Below are 20,000 nucleotides of genomic sequence, written 5' to 3'. Positions count from 1 at the left end.
TCTTTTTAATATTATAAATGCGAATGTTTAGATGGATGGATGTTTTAAAAAGGTATCTCGAGATTGAGAACATAACCAGGAAGAACACATAGGTAACTCTTTTTTTAATACCACGAGGACAAACTTATGGGCGACAGCTAGTATAATATAATTCTACACTAAGGTACAGTTTTAGTGAACATTAAATTGCTTTCAATGTAGCTACAAATAACTTGTGGAATTTTTTTAGGAAATAAATTTCATAAAATTGTACACTTAAAGCCAATAAAGCGCTTCACATTTTAATATATTTCCAAACAATTCTAATACAGTATGATGAAAAAGAAAACATTTAGTTGTTACAAGATTCAAAACAGTATTATGTTAATCAAGTAACACCCAATGGATGACAAAAAAATAAAACAAAATACACTCAACATTTACTTTTAACACGGTTTTTTTTCTTCTATAGCCTTTTAAGGGTATCTAACAACTTAGGTGTGGTACTTAAATTAAAAAAAAAACGATGTCACGAAAGATTTTAAAATAGATATGGGAAAGTGTAGTTTGCTTTTGTAATATCCGGTCCCTTTTTTAAGAAGTTTATTTAAAAGACTCTGTAAAAAAACTTGTTTTGATGTGAAATAACTTAATTAAGAAAAAACTATTGTATGGATTGAATTTTCCATCTTTGCTAACTTGGTAACTCATTCAAAACTTGTTGTCGCTCGCGACTCCGTCCGCGCGCTATTGAAACAAAACTTAATTAATAGCCTATATGTTCTTCCAGACTATGTTCTACATCTGTGCCAAATTTCATCAAGATCCGTTGAGTCGTTCCGGAGATACCTTTAAACAAACATCGATCCATACATCCAAATATTCGCATTTATAATATTAGTATGAAGTAAGATAATAATTACAAAAAATAAAAATAAAGTTATCCTATTTTTCATATTAGTAAATTTTTATTAATTTCCTTATAAGTTCTTTTTGTAACCGCAATTTAGTTTGAAACTTATCTTAGAATATTGGTTCACAATAGTCGAATGACGGAATTTGAACCCACAACTTTAAATCAGCAATCCGTACACTTAATCATTGGGGCCTACAATAATTAAAACGCATCATAGTAAACTGTTGCAATTTAACTAGATCCTGCTATTTTCAACTAGTTTAATGTACGCCAGTTAAAGCGTTATAACGTAACTAATCTATGTTAACGTCAGCATTAACGATTGACTCGTTGCAGACTGGGGTGACCATGACTAATTGTTTTAGACGAATTCGACACACTCTACCTTGCAAGACTTTTCCGCGTGTGTTACGTTGTTACAGTAAATAACACTTTAAGGCACTTACAAATAGAATACAAGATTGCAATTGAATTTTGAGAGAAATTCAAGTGCATTAAATACCTTGAAGTGTCAGTAATTTTAAAAATCTTGAATTTCTCCGACCTTTGCCGTCGAAAAGTTAGTTTTCTAGTAGTGTTTTGTTTACATCCTTTGTTATAGTTACTAATAAATATCTCCGATGTTATAAAGAGACAAAGTCTCATTAGCTTTTAATAGAACTTATTCTTCGTTGTTCTCGAATGTTCTTAAATTCAAATTTTTTAATAGAACTCGTTCATTTTTGTTCTAGAACGTTCCGGAGCAGCGCCCGGAAGCCGCGGAGATGCAGGCGCGGCACAGCTACCTGTGGCATCTCCTCATTGACCTGCCCATCCTTATATTAGGTAAGAAATTATATGATATGTGTACTATCAATGCCACATTCTACATAAACTAATATGATATCTTACCATCTCTTAATAGTATTTAAAAAAATAATAGGATAAAAATGGAATAAAGTAGAAAAGAGAAAGGTAAAAAGATTACGCTTCCTGCATTTGGTATTAGATGTAACATCGAAAAATTGCTCTTGTTTTATGCCTTAAACTTAGGATAATTAAAGACTTGGATTTGTCCATACATTATTTGATACCTTAATGATGTTAGTGACTAATGGAATATCCAATAATTCATTAAAAAATCGCATTTACGCCTGGTTTACATTACACCAGTACAGTAGGACAGTAGCACTGGCCTGGCATTGACAATATTGGCTGACTAGCGCCAGTTAGTGTTTACATTATGCCAGTTGTATACCAGTGCTGTTGAGCGCTACTGTCCTACTGTACTGGTTTAATGTAAACCATTCATTATGTAGCACACTAGCGACGCTGTAGAACAGAGGGTAGTTTTAAAAACAAGTAATAGAGCACACTTGCTGCATCGTACAACATAAATCTTTCACCGGACAATGTAAACAGTGAGTTATAGCTAGGGTTGACATTTTTCTCTTGCTCCATTCATTAATAAAACTTACAATGGTATAGTTAAAAACATTGCAACCATTCATTAAAAAGATAAAACAAGAAGTTATCTAAAAGTGATGGAGTATTATCAAAGTAAAACTTTAATTTAAATAGTTATTAGTACTCTATAAAGAGGCTTTTCGACGAGGGAAAACTGAATAGTATTTCAACCCTGATATTAGCTATGAACGATGTACCAGGTCTCTTATACCCGGTGGCAGAACTTGCGGTTTTAGTTCCATTTGCAATTTTATGACCCGGAAACCTCAACAACAAATAATTTCAACCGCAAATTGTAAACAAATGACCTATTACTTGCAAACTATGTTTTGTTAATTTACGTTAACCGTTTAATATCTACATAGAATACAGAATAGTTTAATGTTATTTCAATAAAAAAAACATCCAGTAAGTGTAACATAAATTATTTTTATTGATTCTTTATTCTAATTTGTAAATTTATTAGTTAACAAACATAAGAAACGCTCAAGAAAAACAAATGTAATTAAGAATGTATAAGTAATCAATTTGACAATACTCACAACAAATATATACTTTTGATGAAGTCTATTCATTATTGGCGATCAAAATATGTCACGTGACGTCAACGATGTCTCAAAAAACAACTGTCAACCGTTTTAACAGTGGTAGATGCCAGCAACAACATAAGTTGTACGAATTCTGGCACGCTCACTACAGTACTTCGATCACACAGAAGACAGGCGTGAAGTGGAGGCAATTTTGCGTTTCGACCGATGAGTGTGGTGGTAGAAGCCTGATATTAATCTTTCTTTCCGTTCCCACACTTTTCTTATAAGGAATGTATGGGAAGGAATGAAGAAGGAAAGGGACATTTACTCTTTCTGTGCGTCCCCTTCTCAATCGATTAAAGATAGGCAATGCATAAGCGTTGATGTTTATGTGCAGCGGTCGCTTTACTATATCGGCGAAACAGGTGGTCAATTGCTCATTTGCCACATTGTAATATTAAAAAAGCAAGAAGCAAAATAGAATAACAATTCAAACGTGACAGCCCTAGGCATTACGTCCTACAAACACCATTCAACAGCTAGTTCCAACGTCAAAATACGACTGCGAAAATAAACAATATTGTAGTAAAATAACCGTTTAAATGCAACAGCAACGAAGCTCTATCATTGGGACAAAAGAAATCAGATTACGCAAGTGTTAAGTATGATGAAGAGATAATGAAGCGAGATATAGCATGTTCTTGCGTTATAAATAACGGAAAACTGCTAATTTATTAGAATTTAGCTGTACAATAAATTTCATCGATAGTTTTTTAACACGTTTCATGCCGCAACGATAATCTCGTAGTTAACTCTTGAGACGAGTCGGTAGCACTGAACGTGTTATTTTCTGTTATTTTAATTATATCGTTTTGTCAACTGAACTGTGACAGTAATTCATCATTAAATCATATTAGGATCTTCACGTATATTTTTTTACGATTATTTTTAGTTAATTTTAACCAAAAGCAGTGGCCGAAAACGATCTCAAAATGTAATAAACTTCAAGATAACACTCCCATAGTTAACTTGGAACTTCAAGTTAACTGAAAATCAATACAAGGAAGGGGAATACATTACAGACAGTTACAGGCGAAGGGAAATCCCGTAAAAGCTCTAACGCCCTTTGTATCCGTCGGTGGGGTTCACTTGCAATTACTAATGCGTTACTTTCAGGATGAGAAAACCTTTTATCCTTTTTTGCCACCATTTCATTGCACCATAAATAGCACTATAACTGTAATAAAGTTGGAAATCTTAGCATGTTATGTATATAAAAATAAGTATATTATGCATTTTTCAGATAACAATAAACATTATTTCAGAGGTTGTGAAAATTATTGATCTGTTACAATGCTAAAAATGTTGCAAACCCCTTGCTCTAGATTCAAATTGATTTATACTCTTTATAAAAACAACATAGTCGTAGCTATACCTACATCAGAAGTACTCAAAAAGCCAAGTAACAAATAACGAGCATAATGCAACAAATGACAGAAACACGAACATTGTTGACTGATTTAAAACAATAAGTCAGTGCCAAGCTAGTCAGCGCGACAAATGTTGAACACCCCTGCTTTAGAAAGCAGATAATGGTTAACTTGTATCCGATAGTGAACAAAGCTTTCTTTACTTCGATATACTTTAAAACGTTAATGAGTTTCTATTCACGAAGCACTCTTATTAAATCGTATCGTCGTCCTTTTCTTTCAATTCGAAAAAAACAGAGACAAGAGACACTCAACTAAATTCTATGGTTAATCGTAGAAGTAACTTCGCCTGTTTGAACATTTCATTTGTAATGTTACGAAAGGGAAAGAAATACTATTGTAAAAGTAAATAACCATTAAATTCCACTGACGTAATTATTTAAAACATATTGTTGTATACATTTTTTAAAATACAATGACAGGGATGGCAACCTTATCTATATGTATAAAAGAAAGTCGTGTTAGTTACACTATTTATAACTCAAGAACGGCTGAATCGATTTAGCTGAAAATTGATGGGGAGGTAGCTTAGAACCAGGAAACGGACATAGGATAATTTTTACCCCGTTTTCTATTTTTTATTCCGCGCGGACGGAGTCGCGGGTAAAAGCTAGTTTTTATATAAAGAGAACAAACGAACCCTTAATGATAAGACATCATCACTTATTGCCATCGCAACAGAAGAGGTAGGTACGCTCACTTCCAGAAGCGAGTTTACCTCTTCTTTAGAGACCACAAGTAGTAGTTTTTATGATGTTTCGAAAATGGAAATTTCTCATACGACACTTTTATATTAAACATATTATCAAAACTGACAAAATCATTGATCTATGTCAAATCTATTTTGACATCATAGTCGCAATTTGATACCGCACCAAAGCCAATGACCTGGAAAATAATAATTATGTTAGACTAAATTATTTATGTGACTAATACATTGTGTGCGCGAGTGTATTTGTGACGTGACACCGCATAGCTTTGTCAGCGTTGTGCCTGCGGTGTCAAGTGTCAGGTGACAGGGATACGGCCACCCAATGAGTGTCATCGGGGTCAACTTGTCTTATGTATAAATTATTTCATATTCTTAAATTATATAGAAGAAAATTATTTATTTCTTTGTAAAACTATTGATTTCATATTTATATACCTACTATATCTTACTAATATTATAAACTCGCTTTTACCCGCGACTCCGTCCGCGCGGAATAAAAAAAATGCACACAAGACAAAAAAGTTCCTATGTCCGTCTCCTAGTTTTAAGCTACCTCCCCATCGATTTTCAGCTAAATCAGTTCGACCGATCTTGAGTTATAAATAGTGTAACTAACACGACTTTCCTTTATGTATATAGAAGATGCGAATCTTTAGATGTATGGCTGGATGGATGTTTGAAGGTATCTCCGGAACAGCTCAACGGATCTTGATAAAATTTGGGCATAGATATAGAACATAGTCTGAAAGAACACACTTGCTACTTATTAAGTTGTTTTTAATTCCGCGCGGACGGAGTCGCGGCGACAGCTAGTTTAGAATAAAGAGACAAAATGATTATTAACATAGAAAATATGTACAAGCCTAGAAAGTAAAAAAGTGTCATTTTGCTCTCAATAAAGTTACAATAAAGCTTTTAAAAGTGTTTATTTTTTTTTATAATCTGTGTAATTCTGGCGTAGAATATATTGAACATTTTTCCGATTCATAAACTCTCGTATAACAAGTTTACTCAATACAGAAGTCTTTTACACTCGTAAAAATAGAAATATGTTGTATGGCAAAAAATCGATAACTAGAACAGTAAACTGGCACAAAATAAAACATTTCAAATTATATCGATTCTCGAATCGATTTCCCACGAAGTAGATATACGAATGATTTGAATAATCGATTTCATCACTCGTTATCGAGACCCATCTGATGACAGACGATAAAATTGTAATAAAAGATTACAGCGAAACACTATACCGATTTAAAAAGACATTTACGGGCAGGGAATATTAAATGTCGCACTACGAGTTTGATAGTTAATTAAACATCCCTTAGTGTTTATTCTTATACGAAATTTTCACTTAGTAACTGACTTATTCACAAAACCACTTAGAGTGTGGTAGTGTCCGATGTTTTTCATTTATAGAGCACTAGCTATCACCCCGACTCCGTCCGCGCGGACTTAAAAATAACATATCAAGTAGCCTATGTGTTCTCACAGAATATGTTCTACATCTGTGCCAAATTTCATCAAGATCCATTGAGCTGTTCCGGAGATACCTTCAAACAAACATCCGTCCATCTAAACATTCGCATTTATGATTTATAATATTAGTAAGATTTTTGTATAAAAAAAATTGACTCATTTCATACCGAATGCTAAATATTTCAAGCTATTCAAATAGCAGATGTGAATATAAAACATCTATTTATTATAAATAACCAACGCCAACAGACCTTTTATATTTATTAGAACCATAACGCAGTATATTTGTAGCTTGTACGACTATAAAATAATGTCTAAGAATTTTTCTATTGTGACATAGAATTTCTATCGACTTATAAAAAAATAGCGCCATGAATTAATCGATTTTGTCAGAACATTAGCATATTTTTTTTAAAACAATTGAAAAACTCCTACGAAAATTGATTGCAGTTTATTTTATTGTATTTTTTTGTGACTGAGTAGTCACTGTTTGCCTTGAGGAGGCATTTACAGTTTCACCGGGCTTGATGTGGCCTGACGCAGATGGCGCTTAGCCTAAGCCTCACTTAAGAGTAACTAGGCTCGAGGGCTCCCTCAGGAGCCTCGGCTCGGACTGTTACTTTGTTATTATTACCGAATTGGGATGCAACCGAGCTCTTAAAGTCACAGAGCTCTTATAATTTTATTGTAATATGAAAAATATGCTTTATATATAAATCTAACTATCTTACTAATATTATAAATGCGAATGTTTAGATGTTTGTTTGTTTGTTTTACAAAGTAACTCCAAAAAGCTCAACGGATCTCGATGAAATTTGGCATATATGTATATAGAACATAGTGTGGGAGAACGCATAGGGTACTAAGTTTTTTTTAATTAATTGCGTGCAGACGGAGTCGTGGACGTTAGCTAGTACATTATATTTGATAGCTTATTATGAAAATCTTTTGACATTTTTAAGTATCACATAATATTACTTATTATGTAGGTATTAAGTAAGAAAGCTTATTTTGTCAGCGTGTGTCAGTGAGTGAAGCAAAAAATACTAATATGTTCCCTTCAAATTATAGCAACATTTAAAGCAGAATAAAATATAATTTACGTCGTAATCTAGTTTCATAACACAAACTAATCAAAATTCATTTCTATTAAATTCCGCGGAAGTTACGCCTTTTCATCGATTTGCAAACGCGGCGTATGATTTAAAAGTCAAGTAAACTGACAAATGTAGCGAAACTAATCCCTTACAATATAGCTCTGATGCAATTGAATACTAAATAAAATGTCAAGCGATTATCAACTTTAAGCAAACGGAATAAGAGTTGTAGAAGTGTTGTAATACATGCATTATTAGAGCAGGTTATTTTGCCTTGGAGCTAGGGAGCTTAATATTGCTGGACAGGGAAATCATTATGCGAAACTAACTGCTGCACTTCCAGCCAGAGGTTCCCAAAGTGTAGTCCGCATTAAGTTTAGAAAGACGCCAGTAAAGCTCTTAACGATTGCTTTACGACCCGAAACTTCAATTGAAATGTTCTTATGTACAAATTATGCTTATCTACCAAACTCCATGTACCGACATAAAGACAACGAGAAATAATAAACATGTAAGTGACTGGAAAAAAATTGAGAGCCCCTGCTTTAGGTACACTATTGTTAATATTTCATGCGAATGTTTCATAATTTTTTTCAATTCTTGTCTATATTATAAAGTACCGTTTTAACTTTGAAGGTTATAATTTCTTTTAAATAAAAAATAAGTAAAAGCATATTGAAGTATTAGGAATATATAGCACTGATTCATTTATAAATATGTGGCCGTAAATTATGTTCTTTTGATACGAATACCACTTAGAGTTTACTATTTAGTTTAATTAATTATTTGGCATTGATATGTGACACGTCTTACGTAAACAAAGGTTGCGCATGCGCTGGATAACCGCAGATAATAGGCCATGCAATATTGACATGCTAAGATCTAGATAAATACGTGACAACTTGACTGTTACGTGTTATAACTACAATATTTTCCATTACAGATGTTTAAAATGTGATGTTATTCATATAAACTAGGCTATGTTAATGATAGTATTGGTTTAAAAAATGTTAGTCGAAACTCTACATACCATAATCGATAGATGGTGCTGTTTCAAATTAAATTTTTCACTAGATGGCGCTGTTATTAATATTTCTATTACGATGATAAAACTCTTATTTATGTTTGTTTATAGGAATTTATGGATAGATTATTACGCTTATGGTTTAAAAATATCCAAAGAAAGTTGTACCGTGCTCTGATTTACAATATTAATAAGATGTACTCATTTGATAACGCGTTCGAATTTTTTTACGTTTGATTTGGTTGAAGGCGTGATTTGAATAATTATGAAGTAGTTTGAAGTCATAAAATGCAGAGTGAACATAACTTTTTATTACGTCGAATGAAAGTAAAAGTATATTCGTTACAAAAAAATATCAACAACGAAAATATTTTGAATCTGTTTTTTTTATTATTTCAATGTAAAATTTGTATAAGATTTCTACTTTCACTTGTTTATCAATAATTTTTTAATTATAAACGTGTATAATTTTATATTAATAAAAAACAAAGATGGTTGTTTCAAAAAAATTCGTCTATATGTTTTTTTTTGTTACTTTGTAACTCCGCTCCTGGTTGTACAATTTTCATTATTCTTTTGTTTATTTGAAAGGTATCAATTCAGACGTGTCATGTGATTTTCATGTCATGACATTTTAAACTACCGTGTAGTTTTTGAGTTATCCTTAATAATGCGTACTAAAAGTCGATTAGAACAGGACAATAATCAGGTATTTTACAGCCTTGCGTGACTTGCGAGCAAGTCGCATTTTTTTGAAATGAAGGGGATAAACGAGCAACAGTCCGCCTAAAATTATTTGATCCGATGCCCATGGACATCCGCAACGCTAGAGGAATCGCAGATGCGTTGCCGGCCTGTAAGGAAGGAGTACGCTCTTGAAGGCCCCTAAATTGCGAATTTATCTAATGTTTCACGAGTGTATTGTAGTTCTAGAAAAATCCAAGCTAACTAGTGGAGTTCCATTACGGTTCGTTCTATGCACCGATGGTTCAATTCCCTAATGACCCATATGAGGTCGAAGTGCTCTTTAGATCTGTAACTGACGATTTCCTATGAATAGAACACACGACTGAGAATTTATTTGCTAGTATTTTAATTTAACGATCTTTACGACATTAAAAAAAAATATTAAAAATAAAATAAGTTCAAACTTTCGTGGTTTTTACTAATTTTCTGTTCGTAAGAAACGGGATTCTTACCACGATTAGGCTGTTTGAGCTCCCGATATTTCGGCATAGTTGCATGCGCCATGTTCACGGGTTGACCTATCGGGAACTCAAAGAGCCTAATCGTGGTAAGAATCCCATTTCTTACGAACAGTATATTAAAAAAAAAAACTTAACTTTAACTTCGCTGTGACTAAATCTTACTTCATACTAATTATAAATGCGAACTACATCCAAACAGGATAGACGGATGGAAGGATATTTGATACAAGGTATCTACAGAACGGCTCAATAAATCTAGATTAAATTTGGTATAGATGTAGAACATAGTGTGGAAGAACCCATAAGCTACGCATAATCCCGGAATTGTTTATGGCACATATTTAGTTGATAGCATATGGAAATTTGGCACACATGTAGAACATAGTCTCGAATAGTGGACAAAAGCTATGGGGCAAAACTTCATCTGTATGTCATCTAAGTGGAATATGATGACGTATGTTCTCTGTAGCCAGACTGCAGTGCGATGCAATTGCGCCAAGTCCCGTTGCCCCCATTTTCGTTCACATCGACCTGCTCATTGTTGGATTATGCAATTGGACGCTACAGTACTATGCAATACTACATCCTTTTTTTTAAAAAAAGAAACGTTATCCAACATAACGTGTATTGCAAATATACCATAGACCTACTCACATGAATAGACAGCTATAATCTGAGCTAAAGAGTTATAAGCTATTATAATTTAGTTTTTAGTGAGCCAAAAAAGTTTGTTGCACTCTACACAATATACTGCAGTCAAATTAATGGCATAGGGAAAGGAAGAGAGGTATTTTTGTATAACAATAGTTTCCTCGTTAAACCCAAAAGTTAAGATTATTTACTAGTTATACACCCGTTATATACTCGACCCTAGATAATCAACGTATGTAATTCCACCCCTAAGAGGTATTCCGTAATTATACTGTCCGTTTCACCCTCCACATGTTACATTTTACCCTTAAGATGGATACAGACGTATACCTACTGCTGTTTAAATAAACATAAAAGATTGAAAATGTACCTTTTCTTAACTTTAAAAGAGCGATAATAACTACGTTTCTTATGTGAATGTGTGTCGATGATGAGTTGTCAATTATCACTGGAGAAGTATTAATTTTAATAACAGAAACATTTGCTAAAACCGATCTTGAGTTATAAATAGTGTAACTAACACGACTATACTAATCTGATATCATCTTCTACATCACGTTTTTTTTTTCTTTTTATTATATAAATGAAGATTTTAAATGCTAGATAATCTAAGTTTTAAACTATTAACTAATGTATTCCATAATTAAAAATAAATAAACCAATAATTTATTCACATCAAGCAATTAATTCGTATCTATATTGGGCAAGGTTACACAATTTTAAGTTCATTGGTATTAGTTAAGTTAGATTACTTTAAGTTGTTTGGTACAGTTTAAGAGACCATAAACTTTTTAAGCCATAAATATCGACATGATAAGGAAAGAAAGTAATTTTTATTACCACTGATCTATGGTTCGATGATCTGGTCATAGTGAGAGAGCCTTTAATGTTACCATTGATTTTTATTGCCAAAATACATGTTATCCTCGTATTTCTTTAAGGGAACGAAAGGGACGTCTATGACACGTCATTGTCTCTGTATGATAATGTATTGACTAAGTCGACATAGCGACTAAAATCGCCTGTTTTTGAAGATTTATATTGCCTTGTGTACGAAAAGCCTTACAGTAACTAAGTGACGATAATTTTATTAATATTATTTGAACTGTTTTTTCAACAAACTTAATTGGATCAAACAAAAGACGGTGTTTTCATGTTACGGTTTATAGGGAACTTTTAAATGCATTTAAACACGTCTACTTTATTTAAAACATAATCTGAAACTATATTACCAGTACAGTACAGTAGTAAATTAATATTTCTTAAAGTCTAATTCTACAATAAAAATTATATACAGCCTTGTACCAAGACCTTACATTTTATGTGGGAAGTGACTGCGATAAGTGACTTATTGCCATTCCTGTTGACGTGCTATGGATTTATGTCTGCAGTCGGAATAGTCGTTAAATTAATGACATTACACATGGCTAGTGTAAGCTTGTTCATGTTATCGTTGACTTTTATAACTTTGTCATGCATTTTTAACCGTAGTTCCAGCTCTTGAAGTTTTCATGATCATAACCTTCCCTAGTAATCTTGCTACGAAGTTTAAAGACATTTTTTTCGAATCTGAACATACTTCTTTAGTTAGTTACTTATAAACAAACTTCTTTTTCATAATACTAGTTGTCGCCCGCGACTCTGTCCATGCGTAATTTAAAAAAACTTCATAAATAGTCTGTGTTCTTCCCAACTTTATTCTAAATCTATGCTAAATTTTAGTAAGATCTTTAGTTTAGTAGATACCAAGTAACATTCAGCAAAACTTTCGCATTTATCTAATATATAAAATTCTCGTGTCACAGATTTCGTTCCCGTACTCCTCTGAAAAGGCTTGACTGATTCTCATGAAATTCTGTGAGCATATTCAGTAGGTCTGAGAATCGGCCAACATCTATTTTTCATACCCCTATTAAGTTTTTTTTTAATAGCGCGCGGACGGACTCGCGGGTGACAGCTAATAACATTAGTAAAATTGATATAGATAAATGTAGATTTGACACAAACCTACACATTAATATTTAACACAAATAAACGATTCCTTTTAAATTGAATAGAATTTTTCGAAACATTGTAACTTATTTATGTATTGTTTATTTATAAAAGTGAAATGTTTAATGCCACTAAATCAGAGTGCCGTGGGATGATAAATACTGAAGTCATTTCTCCCACGTAACTCTTTATCACGTTGAAAAATAGAATGTTAATGGAAACTAAACATTTTGTCAAATGTCGAACTTTGCATAGGGTTGGGTCACAGTTGTAGCTTGTAATTTTTTTTTTATTATTTATAGGCTAAAATTAAGTTTTATATGTTTTTTTTGTAATTTAATTGATTTAATCATAATCCAGAATCAAATATAGTTATTATTTCTGGAACATAAATAAAGTAATGACTCTGCATTTTCATATCATTGGTAGATATCGAAGTATTGTTCTATAAGTTGTCAATCGGTGATCCTTTATGTAAACAGTAGTCCGCACCCGCTTGCAGTGTGCCCATGCCCTTAATACTTTCGCCTACGCGATTAATTTTTGTCAACTCTAAGCTTTCTCTACACACAAATATACGACGATTCATCAATGAATTAAATATAGCATTTATTTAGTCTACAATTTTCTACGATAAAATTGTTTAACATTATTATTTTTCCTTTATTTTTCTGCAGACTCTGTCCGCGTGGAATTAAAAATAATCCATCCATCCATACATCGATTCATCCATCTATCCATCTATCCATCCATCCATCCATCTAAACATTCGCATTTATAATATTAGTAAGATAACTAGCCAACCATTTGAAATGTATATATAACATTGTTAAACAAAAAACTAACATTCTAGACGCCTATTTATAGGACTTTTTCATTTTTAAAATCAAAAGAATTAGGAAACACAGTGAGAAATAGTAATTTTACAATTAACTACAAAACAGTCTTCAAAACATAATACTGCGCATTTTATTTTGGTAATTTCAGTATTATTATTGCATTTCCACTGCTGTGACACTTGTATTAATACATATTGCTGTCTCTTAATTGTCAAAGAAAATAAAAGAGATGACGATGTTTTACGATTATGTTCAGATGACAATAGCACAGGGATTGCAAACCAATGGCACGCGTGCCGTTACAATTTTTATTACCAGTTGTTTACAACAATAGCACATTAATACGTAAAGCCACCGTTGACTACCCCTGCAACATCATATAATTTGATATGGTAGTTATGTTTGTAGTTAATACAGCATATTAATCAATTAAGTTAGTTACGTGATAAGTAACGTAGAAAGTTGTTTGGTACGTTTCAGATGTCACAAGTGAAATGATGGGAAATTAATTGATCAACATACATTAGATTAAATAAGAAGCCTGAGAAATAAATTTGATAAAAGTGGACAAAATTATTGAAAAATATTGAAAAGTATGTAAGCCTGTCGCCAACCCTCCCAAGTAGGGTTGGCGACAGCTAGGCGGCCGGCCGTAAAAACTAAAGCCAAAACTTTAAGGTTTTATAACCTTATGTGCCGACCCCACGTGAGTGGGAAAAGGCCAGGGAGATGATGATGATGATGATTGAAAAGTAAAAAAAAAACATTTTTTCATTTTTTTAATTTTTCAAGTACTACATATCCCACAAATTTTAGTTTACTAAATTAGTATTTAAATAGTTATCAATTCAGACAAAAAAAGTGTATTTGTTTACTGCATTTAGTAGAGTATACTCGGCGTTGACTCGTTCATTTCAACTAGGCAGTTAATTACCATGAACTTATTTACAAACATAACAGATGTTTAGGAACCAATATCGTTCCGGTAAAAGAAACAAAGACACTGTATAAAAGCCAATAAATTATAGAGTCAGATATTCTGAATATGAAGGTGATTAAATAAAATTAATTATTTAACCGTACAACGCTAAATAATATGTGGATTTGACGGAGGAGGGGACGCATAGGAAGAAGATATATCGTCCCCTCTTCTATTGAATAAAGGTAGGTAACACTTCTGCAATTGCGGATGTCTATTGGCATCGGTCGCTTCGCTGTTTAGGCGGACTCAGGTGACCGTCTTGTTTGCCACCTTAGGATATAAAAAAATACTTTAAAAATTAGTTTAATAGACAATAACATATTAAAATGAGAAGTCCTACATTCAACACTATAATATACTTCATAACATGTATTAACTGGCACTAATGGTCTAGAGCAGTGAACTGACAGCTAGCATCGTTCATAATTATTGGTGACGTCACATGAATATTGTAACTACATCAAGGATTTCTTACGCAACGCTACTAAGAAAGGAATACAACCTCTTGTAGGAAAATCTCGCGACAGTTTAACTTATCAGATGACCCTCGATCTAATATTAGGGCGTAAGGCTTAAGCCCTTATGACGGTTACATAGCACGAAATCTATTTTTAATACCTTTTAAAATACCAAAACTAATGTATGAGTCTAGTCTCTCACATTAATTATTTCTTCTTCTAGTTTTAATCCAGCTTCAGAATACTAAATTAAAAAACGTAAAGAACTTACTAATATCATTAATGCGAATGTTCAGATGGATGTTAGAAGGTATCACCAGAACGGTTCAACGAATCTCGAATCAAATTTGGCACTGATGTTGAACATAGTCTGAAAGGACACATAGGCCTTGCTAAATTTATTTGTAATAGCACTCGGACGGAGTCATAAAATAACATCTTGATGTATTCCAAAATTAAATGTTCGATTGTTTTAGATAAATTGAATTTGGTTGTGTAAAATAAAATGTTATTCGATATTTAAAAGCGTATCTTTTCCGCCTGGGTTACCACCCTACTTGCTACCGGAACAAGGGGTTGTTTAGTCTGCTAACATTCTGGTAGGGTTTCATTCTAATTTGTTATTTGATATAGTTAACATTTGTAATATAACGATGTATTTATTAGGTCTACTGCTACAGCACTTGCTAGGATTTACCACAAAGGAGGTTCAGAACTTCTAAACCTTTTTAATGGTCTTCTAAATTTAGATGAGTCAATGGATACAGTTATAGGCCAGATTTGAGAGGCGCTGCTGTCGTGATTAGTTCTGTCAATAATATGTAAAATCTAAATGGCTATAGAAATGGCATAAAAGATAAACTTGAGAGTTGTCAAGGGACACCCGGATGGAACGAAGTTCCTTTCGATTAATTAGTGAAGGAACCAATGTTTATTCTATGAATAAAAAACTTAAGTCTTCACAAGAAGTACATTTTATTTCTATGAATTTTCGTTATATATTGTCACGTCGTTGCCATGGTGAAGTAGCGCTCATTCGTCGTTAACATACTTACTATAGCAAAAAGTGTCGTTACAACTTTTCGTAAGAATTTTTTCCGTCTAGCCCCCTTTCACAACGCGCGATAAGGAACTTCGTTCCAAAAAACATATCATGACAGCTACACTGCGAAAATAGCTTTGTAACACGTTTGTGACATTGATAGGAGGACGCTAGTGAGCTATCATAATTTAGTTTGATTTTTGCCCACCGGGTTAAATATCCTTGTCGGTCTATAAATCAAATTGACACGTCAATACTACTCATTTTTTTCTTATGGTAGAAAAACAATTGACACGATCGTTGCTGTGGGTATAGCACGAATATTTGTGAAAATCACTATCGTAACATCAGTGACAAAATTTGTACATCAAAAATCTCATACTAATTTTACACAATTGAATACTGAAGATATTTCTTTTGACTGTATCATTTCTGTTACCGTTAAGTTTTGAACATGTACTCTTAAAATTGGGAACGAAATAACTTATATTTGGTTATACAATGACTTTAATTACAATGAGGTTAGTTAAAATGTTAAAATTAATAATAAACACTCCATCACTGACGGACATGTCTTGCTCATTTGTTTGAATGAAGTATTTTGTGTCGGAGCAATTACTGTTTATAATTGTTCGGACGGTTGATTGGCGTTGATAATTCTAAAGCCAAAACTATTGTTAGGAGCCGGTCACACGGCAAAATGACGTTATTTATTCATGCACGCCAATTTAATTCTTTTGAAATTATGTGTGAAACATTTTCTCTTTGGATGTCACAAGTTTTATTGTGATACTGCGTGGCTAAGTAGATGCAATGAACTCTGCAAAGGATATAAGTAAAGACCTCTTGTTTTTAGTAGTTATGTAGATCAAATGAAGGTCTTGGAAACTGATGCCTTGTAATCCAACATCATATAGTCCTGTCAGAAAAAGATAACTTAATTTTAAGGTACATAACAGTTTATTTCTCATCTGAATATTGACTAAAATAAACTATATCTTGGTAACAAAATAACAGATACACATAGCATTTAGAACTGGTTTGTAATTTATTTGACAAATTGAACATAGGCTGTCCTAAGAGTTAATTTGATTTCAAATGCAGCATTCGTTATTGTCGCGCAAGGCGATAACTTAGGACCAATTTATTTATTACTAATTATAGGTCTATACTTAGGCAACTAGCTATGTTTAAGCATTTAGAAAAATAAATTGATTTTATTAAATCAATTAAATATTAACTATCGCAGTCAATTGGTAAGGTATTTTATCAGAGGTCTAGAAATCCTTATATTTAAACTTTTTGACTACCACTGTCCAACTTCGTTGTTACGATCGATTGTTATGATCGATATATTTTCAATATCTGCGTTTCTTTTTCTATAGTTGCGGCAATCTGTATACTGTTGGAGGTGGGGGCGCTGCCGAGCAGACGCGGCGGGTTCACATGCAACGACCCGGCACTCTCCTACCCGCACACCGGGGATACCTTTTCCATATCCTTTGTTGCTGCTGTCACCGTCATCGTTCCTTTCCTTGTTGTAAGTACCACACACACATCACTAAACTAGTGCGTACCATTTATCACATCATCACTTAATCAGATCGTATCAATGTCGTGAGCCAACACTATTATCGTTACCCAAAATATATTTACTGCTGATTGTGAGCCATCCTTAAAAATTTCCTTCTATCTAGAAGAATCCTGCTATATGTATAATTCAGAATATTCTATCTTTCTTGAGTAATTCTTGAGGATATCTTTCAAATTGCTTATATTTTTTAATACTTGAGATGTTTATTTGTTTTAGATGTGGGGAGTGGAGACGATACTCCATCAAGATGACGAGTACACGATGAAGAAAAACAAACTGATTTCAAGCGCAAAGACTGCGTCTCTCATGTACAGGGACTACATCTACGGCTCAGTGGTCAACCTGACTGTACTGGAGGTTGTCAAGTGCGTGGTTGGCTCGCCCAGACCGACCTTTTTTGATTTATGTCAGCCAGATAAAGCTAGGACATGCAACAAGTAAGTATCATATAGAAGGTATTTAGAAAACTTTCTCATGTTAATTTTAAAGTTATTTTTATACATATTCTTTAATATTTTTAATTATATTTTATAATCTCTATGTTTAGTTCGGAGTATGTCAGCAGCTACACATGCACCTCTACCAAGTACTCGAGATATCTTCAGATCGATTCCAGTCGGAGCTTCCCGTCTGCTCACGCGTCTCTTTCTATCTACTGCGGATTCTTTATAGCTGTAAGTACTGATTTTACATTAACTCTTTCATTGAGATAACATCGTATATCTACTTTACGTTAGTTTTTTTTTTAAGTTAATACTTTCCCTAATGGGGCCGGTCCCATTTTAACAATGAATGTCACCGCTGCCAAGTTCTATTATCCTATTGTTTTTACTACAGTTATTTTACTTGGACCTTTATTTCCTGCGCTTTCCTGCAAATGTGGTCGTGATACTTATGTTAGCGGTCTCTTCCTCTATATACTGCTTTTTGACACTGTCTTGCTTCTTATGGAGTCGTGCTGCTTTGATATTAGTATGTTTAATCAAATGCTTTTATTGTTGTCATTGTCACATATCTTATGCCAATACTTACGAGCTCGTATGTTCGTAGTGGTACTTGCAACGGAGAGCCTTCAGCTGGCGAAGCAGGTCAGTACTGGCGGTGCCGCTGCTGCAGACACTGGCGGTCCTATACGCGGTGGTGTGCGCACTGTCCCGCCTCACCGACAGACGTCATCACTGGTGGGACGTCCTCGCCGGAGCTGTGATGGGCTTTCTTACTCTTCTCTACACGGTAATTACAAAGCTTATTTGTTATCCGTTAAATCAGCTAAAGAGTTTTATTGGAATGTTAGTACCATAGACTTCAATATTTTTAGCAACTCAAGGGTTTCCTTTTACAGGTGCTAGTTCTGTGCAAGAACTTTTCGCAACCGTCAGTGGTGAGCACGAGTGATATAAGCAGCAGCGACGGGAACAACCACCAGTCGGTGCGGCGACTGCTGGCCAGCGAGCCACGGGTAGTGGTGCCCTAGCCCGAGCCGGTCTAGACCACGCGGTCTGAATTGACGACACAGCTATTGACAGTCCATAAAGTGATAGCTCGTGGTGCATAGGCTCCGACATTTAAGTTCGGAAAAGTTCGTAGAATGGTAGTGATCGTGGCCCGTTACCCGAGCTAGTCTAGACAGAGGTCTGAAATGGATAAACTAGTAGTGAAGTTCGTAGTGTCCTTGACCCAGCCAGTGTTAGTGATGTTTGGTAGCTAAATACGAACCCGAATCAAAGTAGTGACATTAAGATAAAAGGTGTTAAGAGACAAAAGTGGACGCGTAAGAAGACAAAGCCCCGACGATATTTAAGTAGAAAATAGACTATTAGTTTTTAGAGACAATATTTAATTTTTATTTTATTTAAAGTTGAAAAGAAAAATGTAAAGAACTAGTGCGAAGACATGTTTGACAATTAGGATTAGATGGTAGTGATTAAAAGTGTTTAGAATTAAATTATGCGTGTATTAAGTCAAGAGAATTTGGTCCTATTTTTAAAAATAATATCAGCTAATAATTATGTACTTTTATTTACTGCATAGATGTAAATGCATACCACAAATTATAAGCTTTGTCAGGAAATCTACTTACAAGTAATTACGAAATTTTATGTAAGAATTCCAACAAAAACATGCAAAATAATATAATTATAATATTATTAATTCATCTACATATAAAAATAATATTTATTTGGGTTAAAATAACTGCAAACGTGATTGAATCATGCAATTAATTAATTAGTGGCGCAACAATGCAATTTACAACATAAACAAAAATTACAAAGAAAGTAGGAAAACAATTGCTATCTCTATTTTTGTAAAAGAGAATAAGTGGGTTAAGTATATATTTCTGTATTTTTTTCCATCCCACTTGATATTAAGTGATTAGGTCGGAAAATGTAACGCACTAACTTAATAAATACCTATTCATTCTACTCTTGAAGGACCCCATGTCATACTTGGATAGGAAAACTGACGCTGGCAACTTGTACCAATCCTTTGCACGAACGTTTTCGTTCGAACGTGCGTTACGTCTGATACATAAGGATGAATTCCTGCTTTATGTCTTAAAG

General features: G+C 33.6%; 1 protein-coding gene across 1 annotated transcript; it reads left to right on the top strand.

Annotated features, from left to right (window-relative positions):
- Window positions 1–1,626: 1,626 nt before the first annotated feature.
- Window positions 1,627–19,557, top strand: LOC106716475 (phospholipid phosphatase 3). The gene is made up of 6 exons (XM_045681558.1): window positions 1,627–1,720; window positions 17,231–17,385; window positions 17,656–17,876; window positions 17,987–18,113; window positions 18,490–18,672; window positions 18,782–19,557. Exons 1-6 carry the CDS (start codon window positions 1,660–1,662, stop codon window positions 18,911–18,913), a joined length of 879 nt encoding a protein of 292 aa, XP_045537514.1. The 5' UTR covers window positions 1,627–1,659; the 3' UTR covers window positions 18,914–19,557.
- Window positions 19,558–20,000: the final 443 nt, after the last annotated feature.

The sequence above is a fragment of the Papilio machaon genome, chromosome 16, assembly GCF_912999745.1.
Source record: "Papilio machaon chromosome 16, ilPapMach1.1, whole genome shotgun sequence".
In the NCBI taxonomy this organism is placed as follows: domain Eukaryota; kingdom Metazoa; phylum Arthropoda; class Insecta; order Lepidoptera; family Papilionidae; genus Papilio; species Papilio machaon.
This window is presented reverse-complemented; position numbering and strand designations above follow the sequence as displayed.